At 56.5% G+C, this 18,413-nt stretch overlaps 1 protein-coding gene across 2 annotated transcripts in view; it reads left to right on the top strand.

Annotated features, from left to right (window-relative positions):
• The window catches only part of BMP7 (bone morphogenetic protein 7), an 87,200-nt gene extending 70,510 nt beyond the window's left edge, over positions 1-16,690 (top strand). Inside the window, exons 4-7 of one of the 2 annotated variants that reach the window (XM_070486166.1) lie at positions 2,648-2,845; positions 9,486-9,562; positions 11,060-11,170; positions 16,558-16,690. In XM_070486166.1, coding sequence (XP_070342267.1) covers positions 2,648-2,845; positions 9,486-9,562; positions 11,060-11,170; positions 16,558-16,602 — 431 coding nt within the window. In that variant the 3' untranslated portion in view covers positions 16,603-16,690. Of the gene's footprint in view, positions 1-2,647; positions 2,846-9,485; positions 9,563-11,059; positions 11,171-13,821; positions 15,842-16,557 lie in introns of those variants that run through there. The other variant, XM_014831981.3, reaches the window with a different exon arrangement.
• The last annotated feature ends 1,723 nt before the right edge of the window (positions 16,691-18,413 follow it).

The raw sequence follows: 18,413 nt of genomic DNA, 5'->3' as shown, positions 1-18,413 counted from the left end.
GTCTCTCTGCTCTTCCTTCCACCAGATCAGCCCCATTTGAAAACGTGGTCCACTTGTGGTCACCAGATGGTGACTGTTTCTGGTGCTACCTCGGTCCCTCCTCCCTCAGTCCTGTCCAGGGAGAGAGAAGGTTGCTCTGGACACTAGACTGGGCCGTTTCTTTCCCAGAAGCTCTCAGGAGACCCCTCTTCCATTTATGGGCTGCACCGGGTCACGTGTAATCCCTGAACCAATCACTGTAGCCGGAGGATTAGTCACCACATGTTAGACCACAGGCCCCTCCGCTGTGGCCAGCGTGGGGTCAGCCAAGGCACAGCTGCAGAAATGAAAATTGGCTTGGGTACCAAGGAAAAGGCGGCATGGGTAAGACATGCGACATCACTCCCAGTTTACAGGTGAGGAAACCGAGGCCCCAGGGCGCAGCCTCACCTCCGTCAGCCCACACAGGCTGGTCCGAGGTGGACGTGGGTTCAAACCCCGAGAGACCCTCTTCTCTCACCTCTGTCCGCCCGTTTCCCGGATGAGGCTGTGGGTCCCCAGACCCGACCATCCTGACAGCTGTGAGAGCCAGCCGGACGCCCTCCAAGGGGCGCAGGGGCTGCTGCAGCGCCTGGACGCGCTGTCTCTGCAACAGCGTCAGCTTTCCAGGCGAGGCATTTTTATTTCGCCCTAAAAGCCTTCCAGGGGGGAACGCAACTCCTAGGGGTGCAGCTTTAATGGGTTCTTTTATAGGATTGTTCAAATTATAGACGCGTGAACTCGCGGAAACCCCGGTAAAGAATGCAGGCAGCGGAGCGTGGACGGGAGTCAGGGTGACCCAGTACTGCGTGCGGAGGTGTGCTCTTTAAACGCTGGTCGTTAAAGAACCAAAGCGGAGCTGCTGGTGCACGTCCGGCCCTCAGGGGGCTGGGTTCTTGACTTCCAGTTCGTCCGGAGCTCCAGGTGACGTTTGTTCCAGATGTGGATGGGCCTCCAGAGCCTGCTCTGGCCTCCGACCCCTCTGGCCTAACTTCAGGGCATCTGTCACGGTCACACAGCCTGACCTGAGTTCAAATTCGGCTCTGTTGCTTCCAAGCTGGGTGTCTTTGGGTCAAGGGGGCCGGCCCATAGCCGAGTGGTTAAGTCCGCGTGCTCCACTTTGGCCAGCCATGGTTTTGCCGGTTGGGATCCTGAGCACGGACGTGGCACTGCTCATCAGGCCACGCTGAGGCGGTGTCCCACATGCCACAACTAGAAGGACCCACAACTAAAACATATACAGCTATGTACTGGGACCTTTCGGGAAAAAAGAAAAGATTGGCAACAGATGTTAGCTCAGGTGCCAGTCTTTAAAAAAAGAAGAACAATCAAGGATCTGCCCATTCCTGGCCACCTGGGCTGCCAGCACCAGGTCCAGGCCCCACCTCTCCCTGGACTGGGCAGCCGCCTCCGCCTCCTCTCTGCTTCCAACCTTGACCCCACAGTCCAGTCTCCAGGGGCGGCCTGAGGTGGTTTTACAAACAACTCAAGCTGCCACTTCTCAGCTCACACAGCCCGTGGTCTTCGTTCTTAACGTGTGTGAGTGTCCTGGGGTGACCCTAACAAAGGACCTCGGACTGGGGGCTTAAAACAACCAGCTTTATTCTCCCACAGCCTGGAGGCTGGAGGTCCGAAATCCAGGCTCCAGGGCTGCCCTCCTTCCGAGGGCTCCAGGAGAGGCCTTCCTTGTCTCTTCCAGCCTCCGCTGGCTCTCGGCGTTCCTTGGCCTCCGTGTTCAGATGGCCGGCTTCCGTGTGTGTGTGCGCGTGCAAGCGCGTGTGTGCACCTCTGTGTCTTCACGTGGCCTTCTTCTAAGGACACCAGTCATTGGGTTGGTGTCCAGTATGACCTCATCTTAATTAATTACATCTGCAAAGACGCTATTCTTTAATAAGGCCACATCCTGAGGTTCCAGGACGTGAGTCTGGGGGACACCAACCCTGTACACAGGAAAGCCTCCTGATGCCCAAAGGACCCTGTGTTATTTGTGTCCCCTGCCATCCCCCACCATTTATCGCTCTGACCCCACCAGCCCTCTGGCCCCCAGTCTGCTCTGCTGCTGGAACACACCCCCCTGGCTCCCACCTCGGGTCACGTGCCTCTGCAGCGCCCTCCGCCTGGAACGCCCTCCCCAGCTATCTCCGGGCTCCCTCCCCGTTAGCCGGTTCTCCGCAGAAGGTGGCCGTCAGTCACCAGGGCTGCTTGCAACTGTTCCCACACCCCTTGGCACCCAGCAGGATTGCCCACCCCTTGGATGTGGGTGGATCACGTGACCTGCCCCGGCCAGTGAAATGTGAGTGGAACTTGCGCCAGCCCGGTCCTTCCGCGAACCTCGGCCGCTGCTCTGCTCTCCGCCGTTCTCCCCATAGTGTCACCAGGGGCTACTGTGGTGTGTGTTTCGTGCCCCTGCCCCGCCAGCACGCACGCCCAGAGGACAGGGGCTCCTCTCTGTGGGGTTGCTGCTGTGATGCAAGCTCCTAAAACAGCCTGGCACAGAATGAGTGTGCATACACGCGTGCTCGCGGACGAATAACAGACGTCTGAGTGCAGCGGCGGACGTGGATGAAGTCGGCCGCTCACCGCCCCTCCTCTAACTGCTCTTTTTTGCATTTGGCTGCTTCCCATCTAGGGCAGAGCGTGAACCCCAAGCTGGCGGGCCTGATCGGGCGGCACGGCCCCCAGACCAAGCAGCCTTTCATGGTGGCCTTCTTCAAGGCCACCGAGGTCCACCTTCGCAGCACCCGCTCCACGGGCGGCAAGCAGCGCAGCCAGAACCGCTCCAAGACGCCCAAGAACCAGGAGGCCCTGCGGGTGGCCAATGTCGCAGGTACGCCCGGGGCGGGGGGATTAACTCACAGACCCCAAGGGACCCACGGGGGCCCCTGCAGGACCCCAGCGGGGGCGACTCACACTCCACTCACGTGCTCAACAGATGGTTCTGGAACCAGTGCGGCGGGAAGCAAACGCACCAATCCCGACCTGTACGGAGCTCCCCATCTTCATTGTGTGAAAGTAGTAAATGCGTTTAGAAACGCAAGCAGCAAAACAGTAATAGAAAGAGATGCCAATCGTGTAAATTTCTAAAGAGGCAAAATAATGGCTACAGATAAATGAGAGAGAACTGACAGCTTGCAAGGGAAGGCTCCCTGCGCGCGGAGGGAGCCGCTGCCTGGGGAGGGGGAGGAGGAAAAATGGGGGCGTTTGTTTTCTCTTCAATTTTATTTCTTAAAGGGAAAAACGTTTCAAACTCATGGCAGATTCTAATATTTGTTGAACGTCAGTGGTAGGGTTTTCTGGGGGAGACTTCACGGCTCTGGGTTGGTCGTGAGCAGTGTTTCTAAGAGCAGGGCTCCGGCCCCCAGGCCCGGATGGACTTTGGGGTGTGTGTGCCGGAACTGTGTAGGGGTTCCTTCTGGCAGGGGCATCCGTTCCTTCTTAGGCTTCTCAAAGGGATCTGGGGGCTCCCAGTGGAAAGCCAGCTGACTGTCTTAATTTGCTCTGGGAGCCTGCTCTGTGCCGGGCTCTTGGGGGCTGCCTTCAAGGTGGAAAGCCCGGCCACGGTCTGCCCTCATGGATCTCGTCGGGACGGGCAGGAGGCGGCCGGCGTCCACAGCCACACTGACAGTCCTGAGAGTCGGCACACGGTGACTGGGGACTCACCCAGTCACCCAGGGAGGGGCGGTTCAGAGACGACGTCCTGGCCGAGTGCTCTGCGCCGAGCGAGGCCGCAGGCCAGGCCAGATCGGCTCCAGGCAGTGGGCCCTGTGGCATGGAGGCCGTGACAGGAGGTTGCATGGTACCTTCAAGGGGAGAGGGGAGGTCGTGTGGCTGGGATGGGGGGCGGGGGCTTGGGGAGGTGAGCAGAGTCACGTGTCCTCTTGGAGCCACGTCTCCACTTTGAACTTCATCCATAGCAGCTCTGGAAGCCTTTGCAGAGTCCCTGCTATGGTGCCGGGTGGGGGTGATAAGATCGTTCCAGATGCTCTGAGAATCGAGAATCGGGGTAGCCGAGTGGGGCCTTGGGGGAGGGTCAGACCAAGAGACTTGCTGGAGGCATGCCCCCGTCAACCAGGCAGGAAGTGCTGGCACATTCTGTCCTAGCAGAGACTCCCGAGTCTTGGACTCTACCAGCTGTATGTTGGTTATAAAAGGGGAGGGCCCAGGTCTCAGAGTCTTAGAATTCAACACCCGATTTCCCCCATGCATCCTCACCAAACCCCCATCGTCTTCATTTACATAACCCCCAGGACTGGGCTCTCACTACCTCACGTGGCAGCTGGTCTGCCTTGCCTGGCATCTGCCTCCTTCCTGTGGATTTCTACTTCCTGGCACTGTTTGAAGTTCATCCAAACCCTGCCTGGAAGTTTAGTAATAAAAAAAATACTGGGGGCTGGGGCTGGCCCCGTGGCCGAGTGGTTAAGTTCGCGCACTCCGCTGCAGGCGGCCCAGTGTTTCATTGGTTCGAATCCTGGGTGCGGACATGGCACCACTTGGCAAGCCATGCTGTGGTAGGCGTCCCACATATAAAGTAGAGGAAGATGGGCATGGATGTTAGCTCAGGGCCAGTCTTCCTCAGCAAAAAGAAGAGGATTGGCAGCAGATGTTAGCTCAGGGCTAATCTTTCTAAAAATAAAAAACAAAAAACAAAAACAAAATATATATATATATACACTGAGGCCTGAGCACCCCTGCAGGTTTGTAAACCAGAATCTCTCAGTGTGTGTGTGTGTGTGTGTGTGTGGGTGGGTGTGTGGGCACGCACATGCCCGTTCGAAGTGCTTTACCTCACGTGATGGGCCGGGAGTCCTGCTGTGGGGCCACACAAGTCGGGTGCCCTCTTACAGGCAGCTCTTTGTGTGTTGGGGGGACACACGCTCCAGCCGGCCGCGGGCCACGAAGCTCTCTCTCCTGCAGCCTAACCGCCACCCCGGGGTCTTCAGCTGCTCTTCAGACGGCATGGTTTGGGGTTGAGAAACTGGGTCCCTGGCTCCCTTGCACTTCCTTCTCCCCACCCACGTTTGGACCCAGCTCCCTGGTCATGAGCCGTCTTCTCCAGATGACCCTGTGGGGGGCCAGCTGAGTCCCAGCAGCTGTTGTAACTTGTGAGCTGCTCCGGCGGGGGCTCCTGCTCGCCGGCCCGCTGCGGGTGGCTGGGTAGGGCAGGACCGGACGGACAGGGGAGCTGGGAGACCACCTCCTGAGCATCTCTCTCCTCCCCCCTCCTTGCCTTTCTGCTATAAGTGGTCATGGTGAAACAGGACTTCTGACCACTTCTCCCAGAGTAGCCACAGCCTGAGGGGGCCTGGAGGCACAGTGCAGGTGGCTGGGGTCCCTGATGGCAGGACTAGTGCCCACCTCACACTTGCACACCCACGGCTAGCTTCGTGAGCTGCTCGCAGCCTCGGTTTCAGCCTTAAGCCAGATGTCATTGCTTTGCTTTAAGATAGAGTTGGGGAAAGTGGCATTCAGCTGATGCTTGCCCTTCCTCTGCTTATGGCAGACATTGCTAATCAATGCGGAGCCCTCACATAACATCAGATCCTTCTTCACTTGGGGCACCAAGCAGCCGGCAATGCTGGCCCTCGGCACGAAGCTTCTTTGCCACGTCTGGCCCGAGCTAACGTGCTCAGACCTTTGTGTTGTTCACTCTGCTTCGCACAACATCACGGGGCTGAGGGACGCCCCGCCTGCCTCCCCTCCGTCTTCCACCTCCCTGCAGGGAAGAGAGAGAAGAAGTCTCGGGTGTTGACATTGCCACCTGTGGCCACGGGCATTGCCACGGCAATGGAGGCCATCATGGATTTCCATACAGTTCCTTCAGGACAGTACGGTGAATGGTCCAGTAGATTTCCCAGGCTCTTCTCCGAGGATGCCCTTGACCTTGACCTTCACATGTTAATGACCACCTGGCCTTCCAGAGGCCTGGCTGCCCCTGCAGCTGCTTCTGTCCCTCACAGCCCTCGGGCTACCAGGCCCAGAGGTGGGGTCCCCACGGCTGCTCCGTCCTCCCTAACCTCCCCCGACCCCAGCCTTGGAGCTCAGCTGGCAAAGCAGACCATCCCCGATCCACACCGGTGCCTGGCTCTCTGTCCCCCTCTCGCCTCCTCCTCCTTTCCGACTGCTGACTTCCTCTTTGTGGAGGGCGCCTTCCTCTCCACTCCATATCCTCTGGTGCTCCTCCCTTGGAGACCTCCCCGGCCTGCTGTCTCACCTCCTTTCGGTTCTTACGCGGACGGCACTTCCGCAGAAAGGCCTCCTGTGTGCCCCTGCGCCACAGAGCTCCCTGGCAGCGTGCCCTTCCTGTCCTCCTGCCTTGCCTGCCTTTTCCCCATAGTGCTCATCTCGACAGCGTGACTGATCAGCCGATCATCGGCCTTTCTCGCTAGAAGAGAAGCTCTTGCTGGCACGGCTTTGGTTTGTTCACACCTGTAGCTCTAACGCCTAAAACAGTAGGCACTCAACACCAGTTCGTATGAATGAATGAATGAATGAATGAATGGTATGCCAGGCACCAAGGTAGTGGGGGCCAAAGACATCGGAAGGCGAGTGCTCCCTGCCCCCCAGCCTGGGGGGTTGACTGGGCCCCATTGGGGCAGCCCACGCTGAGGTCATCTCACTGGTTTTGAGTGTCTCCTGGGAGCCTGGATCCCTCCTATAAAGACACATCAAATTCAGTTGTGTTGAGTGAAATGTAATTTTCTCATTGGTTTGTGTATCCGTAAAAATTGCTTTCCTGAACTATGGATATAAAGATCTGTATAAAATTGGAGATATTCAACAAAGCTGGTGAAAGTAGAAGCAGCCTGAGACCAAAGCCCCCAGCCAGGAACACCTGTCTATCCCGGACCTAAGCGTTTCCGGAACACCAGTGGGAGACCATCTTCTGGTCACCGCTGTGCCCCTCCGCTCTCCTCGCTCCCAGCCCTCTTCTCCACATCCCTGTTCTTGTTTCTCTTTCTTTTTCCTTCCCACCCTCACTCCCCTTTCCTCTATTTCATTTCAAAGTCGTTTCTGCCACCGCGCAGCCCAGGTGGCTGGACGTCGAGGGTTTCCAGGATGACGTAATGTCCAGTGTGTGTCCGAGGAGGCTTTCTGGTCTGTAGTGGATGGTCACCGGGTTTATGGATACAGAGTGAGTTCCCTACACAGCTCCTGTCACACCCATTTTACACTGAGGAAATTGAGGCCCCGGGAGGGGAAGTCAGCGATGTCCTCCTTATCTGACCGTTTTCTCGTGAACCTGGAAGCTGTGCAGATAGAGTCCCTGTGAATCAGGGGAAAGCGGAACACGGAGGGTGTTTCAGCTTTTGCCAAACACGTGGGTGACATGTCACTGAGTTTGGGGGAGACAGTCATGAACTCCGAATGGTCAAAGTGGGTGCATGTAAATGGAGGAGGTGTATGCCTTTAAACTTCCCTAATGAGGGGCTGGCAGATGATACTAAATAGCCAGACGCTGTGAGCTGAGCACGGTGCTAATCCGACTTGGAGACACAAGGCTGCTCTGGGAGGTGTCAGCCCCCCTCCCCACTCTGCAGACGAGGAGCCCAGGGTCTCGGAGACCCAGGGTTTGACTCCAGAGCTGGAGTGGCCCCCTTGCCTGGTCCTCACTCACTGCTCAGACTTCGCTCGGGCTGGTGTGCTCCAGGGTCAGCACCTCAGCTCAAGCCAACTGGCACTCCCACATCAGGATGAGCCCTCACGGGAAACTTCAGAGGTAGGACCTGTTGGGATGGTCTGGCTGCAAGTAAGAGAGACCCAAATCAAAGGGGCTCCCAGCCTCAGGAACATTGTTGGCCCCCAGATCTGAGGTTGGGTGGGCATGTGGGCTGGTTGACCCAGAGGCTCTGCGGCCTGGCTCTTTGCGTCCCCACGCCGCCAGCTTCATGTTGGCTTCATCCCAAAGCTACGGCTGTAGCCATTGGAACCTCACTCCTTCTCTGTTCCTGGGCAATGGAGGGAAGCCAGTGAGCCGCTCTTCCCCTGGGTCCTTCTGAGGAATGAGGGAACTTTTCCAGAAGCCCCTGTGTGCATCCACCTGTGTCCTGTTGGCCTGGGCTGGATTACTTGGCCTTTCGGAAGCAACCGTTACTCTAAGGACAGGGTGTGAGCTGGGGAGCTCAGCCTGGGTTCTAAGCCAGTCACTGGCAAGGGGTGGGGTTGCCCTGAGGGCCCCCGACCCAAGTCCGGGAGGGCCCCCCACCAGGCCATCTGAGACAGCCAACCAGGCAGTGGGAGCCAGGTGCGCCCGGACGTCTCTCAAGCTCAGGTCAGGTGAGCAGGCAGCCCCGTTCATCTCCGGGGTCTTTCCTCTCCATCCTTCGAGTTCTTTCTGTGCCCCTCACCCATTCAGTACCTTCTGGGACACTTATTCCTTGAGGGGATCAGAGCAGTGGACAGAAACTAAGGTGTTAACCACTCATTTATTTGTATGTTCATCCCACAAATATTGGTGGACTCTGGACCCTGCCTCACAGGGCCTTTTTGAAAAGGTGACATTCGAGCCAAGGCTTGAATATCCAGTAGGAGCCAGACATACAAAGATTATGGGAAGGAGCGTTCCAGGTAGAGGAAACAGCAGGTGCAAAGGCCCTGAGGTGGGAGCGGGCAGCACATTGACGGCACAGAAAGACGGCTGGTGTGACTGAAGGTTGGTAGCTGATAGTTCAGGAGTCAGGGCCACACAGGGCCTTACAGGCGAAGGACAGGAGTCCAGACATCGCTCTAAGTAAGGTAGAAAGCCCCGGGAAAGTTTTAGGTGTAGATGAGACAGGTTGTGGGTAAGAAAAAAACCAATCCCTTCAGCTGCAGGGTGGAGGGAAGATTGTGCAGTGGCAGCACAGAGTGTGTGTGCACGCGTGTGAGAGAGAGAGGGAGAGAGACAGACATTTCCACATGTTTACCAGTGTGCAGGCCCTAACCCAGTGCCTGCAAACCTTACATACTTCTGGAAAACCCCACTGCAGATTTTTCGCTCTTCAAACAAAACCTCAGGAGTGTGCTTTTCCGGAAGGTCAGTGGGATTTGACCTTCTGCCCTCTGTTTTCTTCGTGGTGGTGGTGGTGCTGGGGGCTCTGTCCCGGGCCCTGTCTGTGCCCTTGCATGGGCTCCAGCGGCCGGCCCTGTGGGATGCAGATGGGGTTGTTCCCTTAGTAATCCAGGCAGACGTCAGTATCCAAACAACACGTGTGTGCAAGAGAAACCAGGGTCCGCAGAAGGATCCAGAAGGTGCCGTGACTGAGACCGCGTGCGAGAGGGACGCGGCGCTGGCACCTCCCTTACTGAGGCTAGGGGCTGGGGACCAAAATGCGTTTTAAGCTCCAGGCGCTGGAGCGGCTCTTGTGTCAGAAACTGGCCCCCAGTTTGCGGGTCCGCCTGCGCTCGCCCCGCCGCCTTAGACCAAGGGAGAGTAACACGTGCTGTCCTTCTCGTCCCCCCGCCCCCTCCGTCCGTCGTCGTCTACGCAGAGAACAGCAGCAGCGACCAGAGGCAGGCCTGTAAGAAGCACGAGCTGTACGTCAGCTTCCGCGACCTGGGCTGGCAGGTGAGGCGCGGGCTGCGGCCACCGGGATGCTGGGGCCTCTGGGGTGGGCTCCCCCCCAGTGCAGTGGGGCTGTGTCCCGAGTGCGCAGTGAGCTGTTTCCCGTCTGTGTCAGTTGAGACCTGTGTCAGGTGTCCTCGCTGGGGCCAAGGGTCCAGGTGGAGGTTGGGGATGCCTCCTGAAGCCCCAGCGCAGGACTGTGGTTGAGACTCAAAGTGGAAGCAGGGCCCCAAACACGGTGGACTCTGAGCCTCATCCCCCCGTGAGCCCCGTGTGCATCCCACGGCTTCTCTCAGACTTGGCCGAGCGCCGGCTCCCACCCTCTGCCCCGTCGGTGCCTCCTTCCCCCTCCCATGACTCAGGTCCCCAGGGAAGGGGCTGAAGCGTCCAGCTCGGGGCAGGTGCTTGCTCCTGAACCCGTCAGCTGTTTTAGGGGTGAGGTCCTGTCATAGGAACGTGGCTGCCCCGTGGAACCATTCTGGTGGGGTGGGACAGAGGACAGGGCATGAGTCCTAGAAAGCCAGTCAGGATCGTCCCGTCTCCCAGCTGTTTATGAGCCTGTGTGGCATCCTGGGCCTTTCCTAGGCCCTAGGTGCAGCAGTAACATTGCAATGTCCCTGCCCTCGGGTAACTCAGATATCCCCTACAGAGCATTGTCACAGGGTCACCAGGCTGCGGGTTTTGTTGTCCTCTGAGTGAGCTTATAGCTCAGTGGGAGAGTCCAGATTCTTCCCTGGGGATCTTCCCAAATACACTCTCAGGGTCTTGCGCACACAGCCAGCATGGGGCCCTCTGGCGACTGTGTCCTCGCGTTTAGGATGACGTCCTCGCGTTTAGGACGACATCCACACCTGAAGGGGCTCCAGGCAGTGCTTGGTTCTAGTGCTGGAACAGAGCCGCAAACTCCAGGGGCCTCTGCTGGAAGAGTCTATGGCCTTGAGTCAGTGAGGGGGGAATTTATTGCTAGAATGATATTTCTGTGCTCACCGACCCTAAAGCAGGCATGGCTATGCGCATCCTTTATGAGCAGCACAGTGTGTACCGGGCGCTGTGCTGGGTGGTCCACACTTCATTGAATTCGCACCATTTGGGTTATTGGTCTTTCTCCCAGGCAGGTGGACTGAGGTTTTGTTTAAAGCAAACTGCCAATCTGTTACCACCTGGGGGGGGTGAAATTGATGCCACCCTGGTCACCCCTCTCCATGCCACCTTCCGACAAAGCCATGCAAGTGTCCATTCTGGGCTCAGCCCAGCCCTGCGGTGGTCTCTTCTTCATTGTACATTCTGCTGGGACCTGGAAACGCTGCCACCCGTTGCTCCTGCCTCTGCGGGACCCCTGGCTGCTCAGGGGGCTGTGGGCCCTGCCTTTGACTCCTAGCAGCACTGGAGTCTGGCCCACAGGAGGAGGGTTTTGTCATGGAAGGTGGGACCCCATCGCCCATACTTTCCGTGTGGTTCTGGATGCGGCCCTTGCGCTGCACTCTCTTCTGTCTCCCCCAGGACTGGATCATCGCGCCCGAAGGCTATGCCGCCTACTACTGCGAGGGAGAGTGCGCCTTCCCGCTGAACTCCTACATGAACGCCACCAACCACGCCATCGTGCAGACACTGGTGAGTGCGGCCTGCGTGCCAGCTGGGGCGTGGTCAGCGGGGGAGCAGGGCCGCCAGAGCCTGCCCGGCGCCTGCATGCTGGGGCCAGAGGAGCCCTCTGCCCCAGGCCGTGCAGTGACTTTCGTGGGCCTTGGGCACCTCTGCTTTTGTGGGTCCCTCCCTCCATTAAAAAAAAAGATAAAAAAATTATACCTTATAACTGCGTGGTCCCTGCCCCGGCCTCATTTTCCAGGGAGGAAACAGTCAAGTGAAGAAATGAGCAAATGAGAGATGGAGAGTGTTGGGGAGACGGCCGCTGGATGGTAGGATAGAGAGATGGGGGTCGCCCTGGAGGGTTCAGCGAGGTAATGAGATGAAAGCTCGTAGCGGGTGCCCAGCGTGGTGACTCTCGCTCACAGATGTCATTTTTACTACTCTACCAACAACAGCAGCGATAAGTTAGGGACTTTGTTCTTTAGTTTAGAATCTGAGGTTCGGGGACCTCGGTTTTCTAGCTCCCCGCCATGAATATTATCTGGGCCTTTCCTGACAACTGGTCATCCTCCCTGGCTTGAATGCTTCTGGTGATGGGGTGCTCACTCCCCAGGGCCATCCCCTCTGTCCTGCAGTTGTTTCTTATGGAGCTTTCTGCTGCTTTTGCTCAGTAATCCTCGTCCCTCATCCCTGCCCCATGTGTTTCTTCTTAGAGGAAAAGCTCCTCTGTTCCTTTCCCTTTGGGGGAAGGCTCTCTGTTTAGCACTGCTTTTCCAGGGCCCTCCTCCCCCGACAGTGAGCTCTGAAGCCCTGTTCAGGCTGGAAAGTCCTTGGGCTGGAAGTGGTTAGTCCCCCCTCCCCGTTCCTCGGCCTGGACCTACTCCCTGTGCCAGTGTCCCCCATAAGGTCCTGCTCCGAGGACGCTGGGAGGTGACGGGGCCTCTCTCAGACTGCCAGAGGCACACCTCTGCCTTCCTGTGACCCCTGCCCTGCGCCCACCCCCTCACTCGCTGTTTCACCAGTGAGCTCCAGGATCTGTGTGACCGCTCCGATTATCTGGAAATGAGGGGTCTGTGGTCACGTCTCAGAGGGGAGTGAGCCCTTTGCCTTCTGGAGAGTCCTAGAGAGATCCTTACAGAGGAAATGAGCTGACACCTGGGATTTGCCGTAAGATTATTCAAGGGTGAAGGACATGGGGGAAGGTTTAGATTTGTAGGGTTTGAAATTGTCCACAATAAGAAGTTTAAAAAGTGTGCTGGCCTATGTCAGAGGTCATAGACCGGAACCTTGTGAACAGAGGGCCATCCACAGACTGCTTTCGCTTGGTGAGCATGGTGTGTTGGAAATCTGGAAGTTTCACATAAAAACAAAACAGAACCAAATCTCTGGCCTGTCCTGAACGCTCGGCACATCTGACCACATCGCCTTCGCTTGGCTACAGTTGGCTTGTGGCCATCTCCCTTTACTTTGCCCCAGTCCTCACTCTTCCCTATTGTCTTACTTCTGGGCTGCTCACTCATCAACAGTGCTTGTGTGGCCCCTGCAGGCACTTGAGTTTCTTTGCCCTCTGACGCTCGTCCTCCGTAAAATTCACAGAAGCCCAGGAACAAGAAGGAGCAGTAAACCTGAGCAGCTGGACTGCTTCTTTCTTCATTCTTACTTTCTGGACTCTCTGCTTTCCTGTTGATGTCCACCCAAGTGTTTGCCCAAATTCTTTCCTTCTTATTTTGATTGCTCAAGAGGCAGAATCATCTAGTATAGTCCCGTCCTGCACCCTCCAGTACAGTAACCACTTTTATATGTGGCTCTTGAGCACTTGAAATGTGGCCAGGCTGACTCAGGAGGTTCTGTTAAGTATAAAATACACTCGGGTTTTGAGGACTTAGTACAAAGAAAGTAAAATAGCTCATTAATAATTTTTTATTTTCAGTACATGTTGAAATGATAATATTTTGGAAATGTTGGGTTAAATTAATTTCACCTGTTTCTTTTCCATCTCTTTAAACGTGAATACGAGAACACTTTAAATTCTGTGTGCGACTTGCAGTATGTTTCTTGGACAGGACTGGTCTAGCCCAAAGGTCAGGACTTTTCTCTGGAAAGGGCCAGATAGTAAATATTTTTGACTTTGAGAGTCATAAGGTCTCTGTTGCAACTCTTCAAGAGCAGCCGTAGACGCTGGGTAAACGGATGGGCGCGGCCGTACGCCAGCAGAGCTCTGCTCGCAGAGACAGGTGAAGGAAAGAGTTGGCCGCAGGCCGACCCTGCTAGCCCAGTTAGTCTTGACTTGGGGCCATCTTGCCTCCTGGGGCAGAGATGACGTCTGGGGACATTTTTGGTTGTCACAGTTGGGGGGTGGGGGTGGAGTGCTTTGGCCTTCTAGTGGGTGGAGCCCAGGGATGCTGTTAAACGTCCTACAATGCACAAGACAGCCTCTCGATGGAATGATCACCTGGCCCCAAATGTCTGGTCTGGCCACGAACTTCCCAGCTGGGTGCTGTGTAAACCTCTGTGCTCTGGTTCCCTTGTCTGTAAAACAGGATAACCCCAGAAACGGGAGTGCTCAGTGACGGTCACCTACCGTCATTTAGCCAAGGCAGCACGTGTTCCTTCTGGAATAAGGAGGCCGGGGAGAGGTACCACTGCTGACCCCTGCCGACGGTTGCTGTGTGTTCCAGGTCCACTTCATCAACCCAGAGACGGTGCCCAAGCCTTGCTGTGCACCCACGCAGCTGAACGCCATCTCCGTCCTCTACTTTGACGACAGCTCCAACGTCATCCTGAAGAAATACAGAAACATGGTCGTCCGGGCCTGTGGCTGCCACTAGCTCCTCCTGGAAGTCAGACCCTCTGGGGCCGCCTTCTCCTGGATCCCCGTCTCCCGCCGCCCACGGTCCCCCGCCGCCACGCCTCGGCGACGCTCAGCAGGCCCAGCGCCTCTTTTGAGACCTTCACGCCCTCCCCGACTTGAAAAGGGCGGGAGCGTTCAGGAATTTGAGAGGCTTTGATCAGTTTTCGTCGGTATCCCGTGGGCAAGCTCCCACAGGTTGCTGCGGGCAAAACCCAACAGGAAAAAAAATGTAAAGAAAACGGCCCGGCCACGATCGCTGGCTGCAAAGTCTCAGCCGTGCACTGACTCGTCCCCGGGGGTTGGGAGCGCCCTTCCGCCAGGCCACCCAGCAGCGGGCAGTGGGCGGCTCGGTGAGGGGTGGGCACACATGTGTCTGGGCTGAAGGAAAGCTGAGCAGGAAGTCCCTGTAATAAACGTCACAATAAAATGAATGAATGAAAATGGTTAGGATGTTACAGATATATTTTCCTAAACAGTTTATCCCCATTTCTTGGTTTACTCTGATTTCATAAACAGAAGCCGCGGCCAGCGGAGGGCGGGAGGCCCCCTCCACCCCATCCCATGTTCAGCCTGAGGCCCGCGGTTTGCGCAGACCTGCCCAAACGCAGGATTGGGCTGGGAGGGGAGACAGCAGATTTCTGCTCCGAGGAGGGGGCGTGTTGACCTTGAAGGAAAAATGTGTCCCGTCCTCCAGCTGGGTGTGTGATGGCAAGAATTCAAATAGGCCTGTGCAGCCCCAGGAGATGCTCGCAATTGGTTTTCCAGCTCTCCCCGGGGTAGGAAATCAGTGAAATGGCCGAGAGGAGGGGGCAACATTCAGAGCAGAAGCCGGACTCGACCCTGGACTCGGCCACTGTGGCCCCGTTTCCAGAAGCACCGAGGGAGCCTAGCCCTCGACAGGGGTGGGTGGGCAGGGGACTGTCCATCCCCCAGGTGGGCCCCTCCGTTGTTCATTGATAGCGTCCTGAAGTCTGGGTTCTGACGAGGGCCTCCGTGGCCCCTTCTTCTCATTTGCAGACCCCTATTGAGGGCCCTGCAAATGATCGGCTCCTTGAAGTAAGGGAAAGATGGGGTGGTGGGAGGTCTGCTGGGGGCAGGGTGTGCTGGACACGAATCTCAAATGAAAGGCTCTAGAAGCTGTTTTGAAAGTGACACCCTAGTCAAGTGTCCTGACTATAGGTGCCATTTCTGAGATGACGCTTGATGCCAGGCTCCCTTGCCTTGGCCAGCAGTTCCGTCAGTGGTGCGCACCCAGCCTCCAGCCGCACACCAGGCCTTGGGGAGGCCCCGGGCCGTCTGTTGCCTGGGTGAGGCCCGTGGCCCCTGCAATCCAGTCCGGTGGGGAACTGTTTCTCCCCCTTGATTAAGTTGGTTCCTGGAAACACTGGGCCCTGCTTTCATTTTCTTTTATCTTTTTCTTCTGTAGTAGCTTGGGCTGCAGCCTTTGCCTGGTCCACAAGGAAGTGTCGCGGTTTCTGTTATATTTCGTTTTGTCTGTTGGCAGATCTGGGGATTTTTGTGTGATTCCCTCTTGGTGCGAGTTTTTTCACCACGCAGGCCCCAACTAGCCTCTGGTTAGCATCATTTGTACATTGAAACATGTAAATAGTTGTTACAAAACAGAGAAATTATTTATGTCCATCTGAAGCTGTTAGGGCCTCCTCAACCCCGTGTCCAGGACGATGAGCTCGCTTCCTCCAATCTGTTGTTTTCTTATTTAAGACTATTTATTAACGGTCGGACCCATGTACCTTCAACTGTTGCCTAGAGCCGTCCTCAGCACAAATTCTGTATAAATAGACAAAGGGTTTTGACTTCGCAATAAAAGGAGACATTTGGTTCTGGTTCTTGGGCCTGTGTGTGTCTGTGTGTGTTGTTTTTTCCTCTCCACTCCTGGATGCTGGCGTTCTGGAGCTGCTAAGAACGCTCCGTCTTGGCCCCACCGTGAACAGGCTGTTGCTGGTCCAGCCCTGGGGAGAGAGGCGCTCGTCAGTGTTTGGTGCAGCTGTGTGGGCTCAGGCAGGAGAGGTGGAATCAAGCAACAAATGTGAATTTGGTAGGCTCGACTACAAAGATCCTTGATTGAATTACAGTGCAGCTGTCAGCAGCTGTTTCAAAGAGGCGAGGGGTAAATTAGTTGTGTTTACTGCTCACATAGTTGAAAGATTTCATCATCCCAATAAAAGAGGCACAAGAAAGAAAAAATGGCTGAGGGGAGTGTACACCCCGAAGCCCTCAGGCCCCGGCACCGGCACGGTCCAGGGTTACGTCGGTGGTTTGGGGGCCACTGTTGGCTCCCGGCTCCAGCCGTGGACGGCCTGCAGTGGCTGGGGACTGCGCACAGAGCACGCTCACCGAGCAGCAGGGAACAGCATCTCCGTCCCCTTTCGCTTTGAACTCCGCCCTCGGATCACCCGATGGATGTTAGAATCCAGGCCGGGCCTCAGCAAGGCTGCTCGCTCTTCCCCCATTGCCTTGTATCCTAACAAGTTCCAACCCCTGTGGTTTCTAAACCCTCCTGTCATTGTCCTGACGTGCGACTCCTCTTTTGTTCTCTTTCCAGGCCAAAGACCGAGCCACGAACCGGAGGGCCAGAGGTGGCCTGTAGACGTGTCTTATTCCCTCTGCACACTGCTTACATATTTTTTTAAAATGTGAATTTATTGCCAACATGTTTTTGAAAATCAGAAGGTTGGGATGAAAAATCTTAGATTCTGGCTTCTCTGGAGAAATCACTAGATCTGGCCACTCTGGGCTCCATTCCTGCCTGGAAGCTCTTGGCTGGAGCCAGAGGGCAATGTTGCTGCAGTCTCCACTACTCCCTATTGCCTTCTCAGAAGGGGCGAATCTCAGTTGCTGTTTCAAAAATTGTAGATAGCTATTTATCTGTACCCATGTCTCTGTTAAGAGTAGGCAAGTAAAAGCTGAGAGGCCACACGCTTGGGGAAGAAGAGAGAGGACAAACAGTCTTTTGTTCACCCCCGGCTCCTGGTTGGGCCCCTGCAGGCAGGTGTGTTTGTGGCTGCAGCACCACAGATGGCCTATCTTTTGCCCCCGCCTTTCCCCCTCCTAGTTTCCACCTCTCTTGCTAATTTTCACCCTATAGCCACTCCTGGTCGCCTCTCCCAGTCCTGCTCGCTGGGCACCTGTGTCTGGTGCCGTTCTTCCCACCGCTTGCCCTGATGTCCCACCGGCCATGCTGAGAGGGCACAGAGAGGTGAAGCAATTTACTCAAAGTCACCAGCTAAGAATTACCGGAACTGGAATTTGAACGCAAGTCCTGGGCTCGACCCCAGGCTCCCCTGAGTTCGAATCTCCTGGGGCTTCTCATGAAATGTGAGGATTCCTGGCCCCCAGCCCCAGCCCCTCAGCGTCTTTCCCCAATCCCGTATGTCGGTCCCTGCATCCATGCCGAGTTCCTGCAGCACAAGGTCGGGCCTGGGGTCCCCTCATGCTGCTGGGCTGCTCAGGTCCTTCCTTTGTGGGCGTGATGCTGAACTCGGCTTCCCCCGGCTGGGGCTGGTGGCCTCACCTCTTCTCCAGCGCACCTGCCAAGCCTCTGACTGCTGCTCCGTTGCCTGGCAACAACAGTGCGTGGACCTGGCTGGGAGGCTAGGAGGGTCAGCAGCGGTCACTGGGGCCACCTGCTCAGAAAATTCTCACGTGCCATTTTGAGGGCGTCCCTCCACTCTGGTCTTTCTGAGGTGAGTGTATCAGTGTCCTGCGGCTGCCATGACGAATTACGGCCGAATTATGGCTTAAAACAACAGAAATTTATTCTCACGGTTCTGGGGGCCAGAAGTCCAAAGTCAGGGTGTTGGCACGGCTGTGCCCCTCCCGGAGGCTCGGGTTGGGGAGCCTGCTGTGTCTGTTTCAGCTCCGGGTGGCCGCCAGCTTCCTTGGCTTGTGGCTGCATCTCCCCGGTGTCTGCTGTCATCTTCACATGGCTCTCTCCATTTTTCTGTGTCTCCTTTGCGTGTCTCTTATAAGCCACGTGCCCCTGGTTTAGGGTTTACCATATAGTCCAGGAGGATCGCCTCATCTCGAGATTCCTAATTACATCTGCAAAGACCTTCTTCCCAAATGAGGTCACCTTCATGGGTACTAGGGCTTAGGATGGGGACCCCTATGGAGGGGCCACCATTTGACACCCGACGGTGAGGTTGCACGTCACGTCCCGAGGACTTGTCCTCCTGTCCCACTGCAGAGTTTGGGGGGTATAACAGAACTTCCTGTCCAGCCTCAGCTGGTCCTCAACGCCCCTGGCCGCCGTCCGTGCTGGTGGTGCGAGCTCTGCAGCTCCTTGCCCGTCCCACGGCTGGAGGAGGGGCCGGGAGAGCCCAGCGTCAGCTTCTTCCCCGTTCCGCCCCTTCACCCACGCTCTGCCGGAGCAGGGCCTCCAGGCTCGGTCAACCCTGG

The sequence above is a fragment of the Equus asinus genome, chromosome 15 (genome assembly GCF_041296235.1).
Source record: "Equus asinus isolate D_3611 breed Donkey chromosome 15, EquAss-T2T_v2, whole genome shotgun sequence".
Classification (NCBI taxonomy): domain Eukaryota; kingdom Metazoa; phylum Chordata; class Mammalia; order Perissodactyla; family Equidae; genus Equus; species Equus asinus.
The sequence above is the reverse complement of the archived record's forward strand: the minus strand, read 5'-3'. Positions and strand labels throughout refer to the sequence as shown.